At 45.9% G+C, this 9,161-nt stretch overlaps 1 protein-coding gene across 1 annotated transcript; it reads left to right on the top strand.

Annotated features, from left to right (window-relative positions):
• Window positions 1-4,497: 4,497 nt before the first annotated feature.
• Window positions 4,498-5,786, top strand: LOC148049874 (phospholipase A2 inhibitor beta). The gene has a single exon (XM_087703364.1). The coding sequence runs from the start codon at window positions 4,518-4,520 to the stop codon at window positions 5,514-5,516; it is 999 nt and encodes a 332-aa protein (XP_087559490.1). The 5' UTR covers window positions 4,498-4,517; the 3' UTR covers window positions 5,517-5,786.
• Window positions 5,787-9,161: the final 3,375 nt, after the last annotated feature.

Genomic DNA, 9,161 nt, shown 5'->3' with positions numbered 1-9,161 from the left:
GACACAGAGAGAGGGAGAGGGAGAGAGGGGGGAAGAGATAGACACAGAGAGGGAGGGTGGAGGGAGATAGAGAGAGGGAGAGACTGAGAGAGGGAGAGAGATAGACACAGAGATGGAGGGAGGGAGAGAGAGAGAGAGAGAGACAGAGAGGGACACAGAGAGAGAGGGAGGGGGAGAGAGGGGGGAAGAGAGAGACACAGAGAGGGAGGGTGGGAGGGAGATAGAGGGAGAGAGATAGAGACAGAGATGGAGGGAGGGAGGGAAGTTTTCAAAGATAAAAACCAAGAAAGTCCTGTTGCCCTTTGGAAAAGGATCTTTGAGGGAGGGGGAAAGAAAGAAAGAAAGAGAAAGGGAGAGAGAAAGAGAGAGAAAAGAAAGGAAGGGGAGGGAGGGAGGGAAGAAAGGAAGGAAGGAAGTGAAAGGAGGAAGGAAGGAAGGATGGAAGGAAGAAGCAAAGTAGGAAGGGAAGGAACAAGTTTGAGAAATAAGGAAGGGAAGGAAGGAAAGAAGGAAGGGAGGCAGAAAGAAAAAAGAAAGAAAGAAAGAAAGAAAGAAAGAAGAAAGAAAGAAGGAAGGAAGGAAGGAAGGAAAGAAAGAAAGAAAGAAAGAAAGAAAGAAAGAAAGAAAGAAAGAAAGAAAGAAAGAAAGAAAGAAAGAAGAGGAAGGGAAGAAGTTAGTCAACACTTCCCCAGCCACCACCTAGTCTGACCTTCTTCCATTAAGTTCCCCTTATCACCTTTGCAGATAACCTTAAAGTCAGGAGGGGAAGCCCCTCTTTTAGGAGTCCCTGGCTTGAGCAATACGTTGACGATGGCAAACTAGAACAGAAGGAAATGCCTGATTTCTGCCTGATGGAAGGCAGAGAGAGCAGAGGGGGGGGGAGGGATTTGGGCAGTGGCAGGGGTGAAAGTCCTCCGTGGAAGTCCAAACCAGGAAAGTAAGAACGGGGACACGGCCTTTACCGTACGGTTACAATAAGAGAAACGCGTGTGATTGAAAGGGCAGCCCTCCCTTTGCTGACCACAGAAGTAAGGACCGTCCCTTCTGAGATACTTTCTCCACCCAAGTTCCTGCTTCGGATTCGGGAGTCCTCTCACCAAACTGACGGGTGGGGTGAGGACTTCCTGCTCTCTTTCCCAAAGCTGCATTTTCACAGCCCGCGAGAGGATGTGGGAAGTTATCACCCAGCCCTCTCCCAGAAAAAATGAAGTATCCTAGGAAGTATTGAAAAGGCAGAATATTTCTCTGGATATGAAAAGAAAGAAACATGTTTTAAAAGACAGGATAGTTGCCTTTAGCTTCCTGCCCATCCCTACCTTGTCAATGGGCCATTAAGAAGGCCAAGCTAGTCCCTTTTACATAATAAAGAGTTCTCCCCTTCAGCTCCAGGGGGGATGGGATTAAGGCATGATAATATTGGCCCTTTACTCAACTGACCACATGGCATCTGAGAACTCAACCAAACCTGGATTCAAAACGCAGCCTAGAGAGTTGCCCCTGCATGGCCCCATGGGAGTCTGACAACCAATCAAAATACATTTCTTACACAGGAACAGGAAACAGAGAGGTGGGACTGAACAGGTTATAAAAAGCCTAGCAAGCCCCTCCCTCAGCCCTTCTCTTCTTCTCCACCAACATTGAATTGTGTGATCACCTTTTCTGTTCAGGGCTCAAGCCATGGGGTCCTGTCCACCATTAAAACCATCTTTCCAAGCAGCCTCCATGTCTCCAGTGTCTTTTCCCCCACTTGGAGCCGAACCCAGAAGGACATTTCTTTCATCAATGAAAAACTGGCCCTTTTCATCCAGAAGTTAAACCCGAGCTGGCTTTAAGGTCGGACAGCTGCTAAAAAGGCCAATGCAATCTTGGGGAGCAAGAGCAGAGAGTCCAGATATATGGGACAATGTTGAGACTTTGGGGTGGGGTGGAGAGAAGAGCAATTAAGAGTATCAAAAACCTGGAGCCAAAAACATATGAAGAAAATATGAAGAAATAAAGAGAATTTTTCTGACAATCGACCCATGGAACAGAAGTTGCCTTCGGAAGTTGTGGGAGCTTCACCCCTGGAGGCTTTCAAGAAGAGACTGGACTGCCATCTGATGGAAGTAGTGTAGGGTCTCCTACCTGGGCAGGGAGGGTTGGTCTAGATGACCTACAAAGTCCCTTCCTCTGACCACACCTATAATACTGCATCCAGGTTTGGTCACCACACTATAAACAAAGATGTTGAGACTCTGGAAAAAGTCAGAGACAGAGATGGAGGGAGGGAGAGATGGAGGGAGAGATGGAGGGAGAGAGAGGGAGGGAGACAGAGAGAGGGAGGGAGGGACACAGAGAGAGAGGGAGAGAGGGAGAGGGGGGAAGAGAGAGACAGAGACAGAGAGGGAGGGATGGAGAGAGAGGGAGAGATACAGAGAGAGGAAGAGAGACAGAGACAGAGGGAGGGAGGGAGAGAGAGGGAGGGAGGGAGAGAGAGATACAGAGACAGAGGGAGGGAGAGAGGGAGGGACAGAGAGAGAGAGGGAGATACAGAGAGAGGCAGAGACAGAGACAGAGAGAGGGGGAAGGAGGGAGCTGGAGATACATAGAGGGAGGAGAGAGAGAGACAGAGAGGGACACAGAGAGAGAGGGAGGTGAGAGAGGGAGAGAGGGGGGAAGAGAGAGACAGAGACAGAGAGGGAGGGAGGTAGAGAGATGGAGAGCCAGAGAAAGGTAGAGAGAGAAACAGACAGAGGGAGGGAGGGAGGGAGAGAGGGAGGGTGGGAGAGGGAGGGAGCAAACAAGATCATTAAACAAGATGATTAGGGGACTGGAGGCTCAAACATACGATGAACGGTTGCAGGAACTGGGCATGGCTAGTCTAGTGAAGAGAAGGACCAGGGGGGAACATGATAACATCTTCCAATATTTGAGGGGCCGCACAGATAGGAAGGGGTCAAGCTATTTCCCAAAGCACCTGAAGGCCAGAGAAGGAATAATGGATGGAAACTGAACAAGGAGAGATTCAACCTGGAAATAAGGAGACATTTTCCGACAGTGAGAACAATCAACCCCTGGAACAGAAGTTGCCTTCTGAAGTTGTGGGAGCTTCATCCCTGGAGGCTTTGAAGAAGAGACTGGACTGCCATCTGTTGGAAATAGTGTAGGGTCTCCTGCCTGAGCAGGGGGTTGGTCTAGATGACCTACAAGGTCCCTTCCGGCTCTGTTCATCTGTAAGTAAGTAAACGATTGCAGGAATGGCCAATCTGGAGAAAAGAAGGACTAGAAGGGACAAGATAGCAGTCTTCAAAAAGTCATTGAATACTTGAGAGGCTGCCAAAAAGAAGAGGGAGTCAATCTATTCTCTCCAAAGCCCCTGAGGGCAGGACAAAAAGCAATGGAAGGAAACTAATCAAGGAGAGAAGCAACGCAGAACTAAGGAGAAACTTCCTAACAGTGAGAACAATTAACCAACTTGCCTCCAGAGGTTGCGGCTGCTTCATCGCTGGAGGTTTTTATGAAAAGACTAGGCTGAAATAGTATGGTCTCCTGCTTGAGCAAGGGGTTGGACTAGAAGACCTCCAAGGTCCCTTTCCCACTCTGTTATTTTGACTTCCTTCTAGAGAATCTTCCCCCTAGAAGGAGTAGCAATAGCAGTTAGACTTATATACCGCTTCATAGGGCTTTCAGCCCCCTCTAAGCGGTTTACAGAGTCAGCATATCAGCATATCGCCCCCACAGTCTGGGTCCTCATTTCACCCACCTCGGAAGGATGGAAGGCTGAGTCAACCTTGAGCCGGTGAGATTTGAACCGCTGAACTGCAGATAACAGTCAGCTGAAGTGGCCTGCAGTACTGCACCCTAACCACTGCACCACCTCGGCTCTTCCCCCTAGAAACTCCCCCTCTCCCCTTTTCCACCTAATGCTTAATTTGCTATTAGGCTTAATAATAACTATGTATGTATTTATTCTATGTACCATAAACGCAATTGCATGTGGCAATCAGGACTTTGAAATCATGTCGTGAGTACCTTTTGGGATGGTCTGTCATACTTCCGAATGTTAGCTAAGCAGCCAGTCGTTAAGCGAGGACTACATGTAATCTGTCTTGAATGCCTGAATTGGAGGCAGTCGTCAGCATTTCAAGTAATGCGCCCATTGAAAGCAAAACTCCAAGGCAGGTAGATTCCTCAAAGAACAAATTTATTGGCTACGTCATGTTGGCGCATCTGGTGAAAACGGTTTTCACCTGATTAAAAAAAAAAGTTTTCCCCTGCCCCCAAGTCATCAGTCACAATGTCCAATAGTGGTGCTGGCTGGCTGGTTTAGTTACTTTACTCCTCCTGTCCGAGCCACCTGCTGGAATGACCTTGGTTCCCACAGGAAAAGCTTTTTGTTTCGACTGCAAAACCCCAGCTAAATATTCCCATGCCCACCATGTCTCCTCTTCTGCCCTCAGGCCACAAAGATGGCCTCAGCCAGGTAGATAAATCGATATGTTTGTCTACTTACCTTTCTCTCCTTGCTTCTCCACAGGATGAAGTCTTCCGTTCCAGCTCTTCTGATCGTCTCCCTTGTGATGTCCCTCAACAGCTACACCCAGCAGGCTCTTTACTGCCCGCCCCAGCCTGCTCCAGAAAATATCACAGAGTTTGTCTGCAACTCCCCATCTCTCCATGAATTTCCCACCGGCTTCCCCGTACGAGCCAAAATGATCTCCGTTGAGTTCACCCAGGTCTCCAGCCTTGGCGTGGAAGCCCTCCAAGGACTTCCAAAGCTCCAGGAACTTCATCTCTCCAACAACAGGCTGAAGACCCTTCCGAGTGGCCTCTTCCGTAACCTCCCGGAACTGCACACCTTGGATCTGTCCACCAACCTCCTTGGAGATCTACCTCCAGGGATCTTCACCAACACAACGAGCCTGACGCATGTATCCATCAGTGAAAACCAACTGGCTGAACTGCGCCGATCCTGGTTCGAAACCCTGGAGAATCTGAGGATGTTGAGCCTTGACCACAATCAACTGGAGGAGGTCCCGATTTCTTGTTTCGATAAGCTGAAGAAGTTGACTTTTCTAGATCTTTCCTCCAACCGCCTCCATCACCTCTCTCCAGACATGTTCAGCGGCCTAGAGAATTTGGAGAGGTTGAACCTGGGAAACAACCCAATCCGATGTATTGCCCCGAGATCCTTCCATTGGAGACCCAAGCTGAGCATGATCTCCTTGAACAACTGTAGCCTGACCAACATCATCATTGGGGTCTTTCAGCCACTGGACAATCTGGAGTTGCTGGACCTCTCCGACAATGATCTCACCACGCTGGATCCTCCAGTCGCCATCCCGTCTTCCAAACTCAGTCTGGATCTTTCAGGAAACCCTTGGGCCTGTGACTGCCGTATGGAGAATCTTCTAACCTGGGTCAAGGAGCACAAGATCCATTTATATGCCGAGCGGGAAACGATCTGCGTTTTCCCAAAGCTTTTCAAGGGTGAGGAGGCAACTTCACTTCAAAAATCCCAAATTTGTCCCTGCTAAGCCTTCAAGGTGGATCCTTTCCCCACCCGCTTCCTAAACAGCAGGATTTCTATGCAGAATCTGCTTTTTTTTTTTTAGAAATATACTTTTTTTATTTTCCATTTTCATAATATATAATCACATGTATACTATTACATAGCCAATATCCTATTGTATTAAGTAGTAATTGCATCAGTTCCTCTTGTCATCAACGCCCAGAAAGATTAAAAACCCATTATTAGCTCTTCTGCTCTCCATACACCTCTTTCTTCTACCTCTCTCCTTCCTCCTTTCTTCCCTCCATCATCCTTTTCTACTCTACTTCCCCTTCCTTTCTCCTTCTCCTCTCTCTTCATTCCACTCCTCCTTATCCTCCTCATCTTCCCCCTAACCCTCTCTCCTATCCCTCTCTTCCCATCTTTCTTCTCTTCTCTCTTCTTTCTTTCTTTCTTTCTTTCTTTCTTTCTTTCTTCTCTCCTCTGTTTCCCACTCTTCCTCTCATTGGTGTATTTCCGCTTCTGAGCAAACTCCATTCTATGTTGATGGTATTTAAGCTTCCCTATCAATATACTTAACATATCTTAGTTTTAAAGAAAAAAAAAGCAGAACCTGCTTTTGAGCTGCTAGGTAGGCAGAAGTTGAGGCAATCTCACGAGGGCTCGAACCATGGGGGAAGGATCATCTCCAGCGTCGTTATGCTACTGAGCCAATGTGCTTTTCTGTTTCGTTGTTCAATAAATTCTATTTCTGCTTCAAGCAATTGTCCTGTGCTCTTTGGAAATGCTGCTCGGAATAGCAATAGCAGTTCGACTTATATCCCGCTTCATAGGGCTTTCAGCCCTCTCTAAGCGGTTTACAGAGTCAGCATATCGCCCCCAACAATCCGGGTCCTCATTTTACCCACCTCGGAAGGATGGAAGGCTGAGTCAACCCTGAGCCGGTGAGATTTGAACCGCCGAACTGCAGAACTGCAGTCAGCTGAAGTAGCCTGCACTCTAACCACTGCGCCACCTCAGATAGATAGATAGATAGATAGATAGATAGATAGATAGATAGATAGATAGATAGATAGATAGATAGATGATAGATAGATAGATAGATAGATAGATAGATAGATAGATAGAGATGGAGGTATGGAGAGAGGTAGGTAGGTAGGTAGTTAGATGATAGATAGATAGATAGATAGATAGATAGATAGATAGATAGATAGATAGATAGATAGATAGATGATAGATAGATAGATAGATAGATAGATAGATAGATAGATAGATAGATAGATAGATAGATAGATAGCAATAGCAATAGCAATAGCAGTTAGACTTATATACCGCTTCATAGGGCTTTCAGCCCTCTCTAAGCAGTTTACAGAGTCAGCATATTGCCCACAACAATCCGGGTCCTCATTTTACCCACCTCGGAAGGATGGAAGGCTGAGTCAACCTTGAGCCGGTGAGATTTGAACAGCCGAACTGTAGAACTGCAGTCAGCTGAAGTAGTCTGCAGTGCTGCACTCTAACCACTGCGCCACCTCGGATAGATAGATAGATAGATAGATAGATAGATAGATAGATAGATAGATAGATAGATAGATAGATAGATAGCAATAGCAATAGCAATAGCAGTTAGACTTATATACCGCTTCATAGGGCTTTCAGCCCTCTCTAAGCGGTTTACAGAGTCAGCATATCGCCCCCAACAATCCGGGTCCTCATTTTACCCACCTCGGAAGGATGGAAGGCTGAGTCAACCCTGAGCCGGTGAGATTTGAACAGCCGAACTGCAGAACTGCAGTCAGCTGAAGTAGCCTGCACTCTAACCACTGCGCCACCTCAGATAGATAGATAGATAGATAGATAGATAGATAGATAGATAGATAGATAGATAGATAGATAGATAGATGATAGATAGATAGATAGATAGATAGATAGATAGATAGATAGATAGATAGATAGATAGATAGATAGATAGATAGATAGATAGAGATGGAAGTATGGAGAGAGGTAGGTAGGTAGGTAGTTAGATGATAGATAGATAGATAGATAGATAGATAGATAGATAGATAGATAGATAGATAGATAGCAATAGATAGATAGATAGATAGATAGATGATAGATAGATAGATAGATAGATAGATAGATAGATAGATAGATAGATAGATAGATAGATAGATAGATAGCAATAGCAATAGCAATAGCAGTTAGACTTATATACCGCTTCATAGGGCTTTCAGCCCTCTCTAAGCAGTTTACAGAGTCAGCATATTGCCCACAACAATCCGGGTCCTCATTTTACCCACCTCGGAAGGATGGAAGGCTGAGTCAACCTTGAGCCGGTGAGATTTGAACAGCCGAACTGTAGAACTGCAGTCAGCTGAAGTAGTCTGCAGTGCTGCACTCTAACCACTGCGCCACCTCGGATAGATAGATAGATAGATAGATAGATAGATAGATAGATAGATAGATAGATAGATAGATAGATAGAGATGGAGGTATGGAGAGAGGTAGGTAGGTAGGTAGGTAGGTAGGTAGATGATAGATAGATAGATAGATAGATAGATAGATAGATAGATAGATAGATAGATAGCAATAGATAGATAGATAGATAGATGATAGATAGATAGATAGATAGATAGATAGATAGATAGATAGATAGATAGATAGATAGATAGCAATAGCAATAGCAATAGCAGTTAGACTTATATACCGCTTCATAGGGCTTTCAGCCCTCTCTAAGCGGTTTACAGAGTCAGCATATTGCCCCCCAACAACAACCCAGGTCCTCATTTTACCCACCTCGGAAGGATGGAAGGCTGAGTCAACCTTGAGCCGGTGAGATTTGAACCGCCGAACTGTAGAACTGCAGTCAGCTGAAGTAGCCTGCAGTGCTGCACTCTAACCACTGCGCCACCTCGGAACGAGCCAGAATTTTCTTCTAACAATTTGGCAACCACGCAGGGACACCAAGTCTAAACCGAATGATACCGTGTTTCCCCGAAAAGAAGAGCCTACCACAAAATGCTAGCATGATTTTTCAGGATGCTTGTAATATAAGCCCTATCCCAAAAATAAACCCCAGTTAAGACTGTCAGCTAGACGGGGGCATTTAGTACCATGTTTTCCACAAAATAAGACCTAACCGGAAAATAAGTCCTAATGGAGCAAAACGTCATGTAAGACCCTGAATGTCAGGGTTCCAAATAGCATCCAAAAGTAAATCAGAATCCAAGGCAAAGTATTGCAATTTATTAAGAGAGACATGTTGGCACATCTGTGGAAAACCCGAATCTGAAAGCTTCCCGGTTTTCCCCACCCAGTTGAAAGTTGAAGATCTTGCCCCCACACCCACAAGCCCATCACATGGTCCAATCTCCCACTGCCATGCTGGCAGCTTCTACCCATCCAATTCCGGTCAGGTGCAGAGGTGCAAAGACAAAGGATGACCTTGGTTTTCTAGAAAGAATGTTGTTATGGCTACATAGCATCTTACTCCTTACAATCCCCCCTCCCATTTTCCCACAATGAAAATGCGTAGTAGAATAATAGAAAGTGTGGCAGGCCAAAGATCTACAAGAAAAAAATGGCCGCAGGGCTGACATGGTCTTATTTTCGGGGAAACACAGTAGATCTAGTCTGAGCAATTTTACTCTGTCGGCATCGAACCATTTGT

Source organism: Thamnophis sirtalis, unplaced genomic scaffold (genome assembly GCF_051295495.1).
Source record: "Thamnophis sirtalis isolate CommonGarterSnake01/CBP01778 unplaced genomic scaffold, rThaSir2_p1.2 scaffold_1, whole genome shotgun sequence".
In the NCBI taxonomy this organism is placed as follows: Eukaryota; Metazoa; Chordata; class Lepidosauria; order Squamata; family Natricidae; genus Thamnophis; species Thamnophis sirtalis.
Note: the sequence above shows the minus strand (reverse complement) of the source record. Positions and strands in the feature narration are given on the sequence as shown.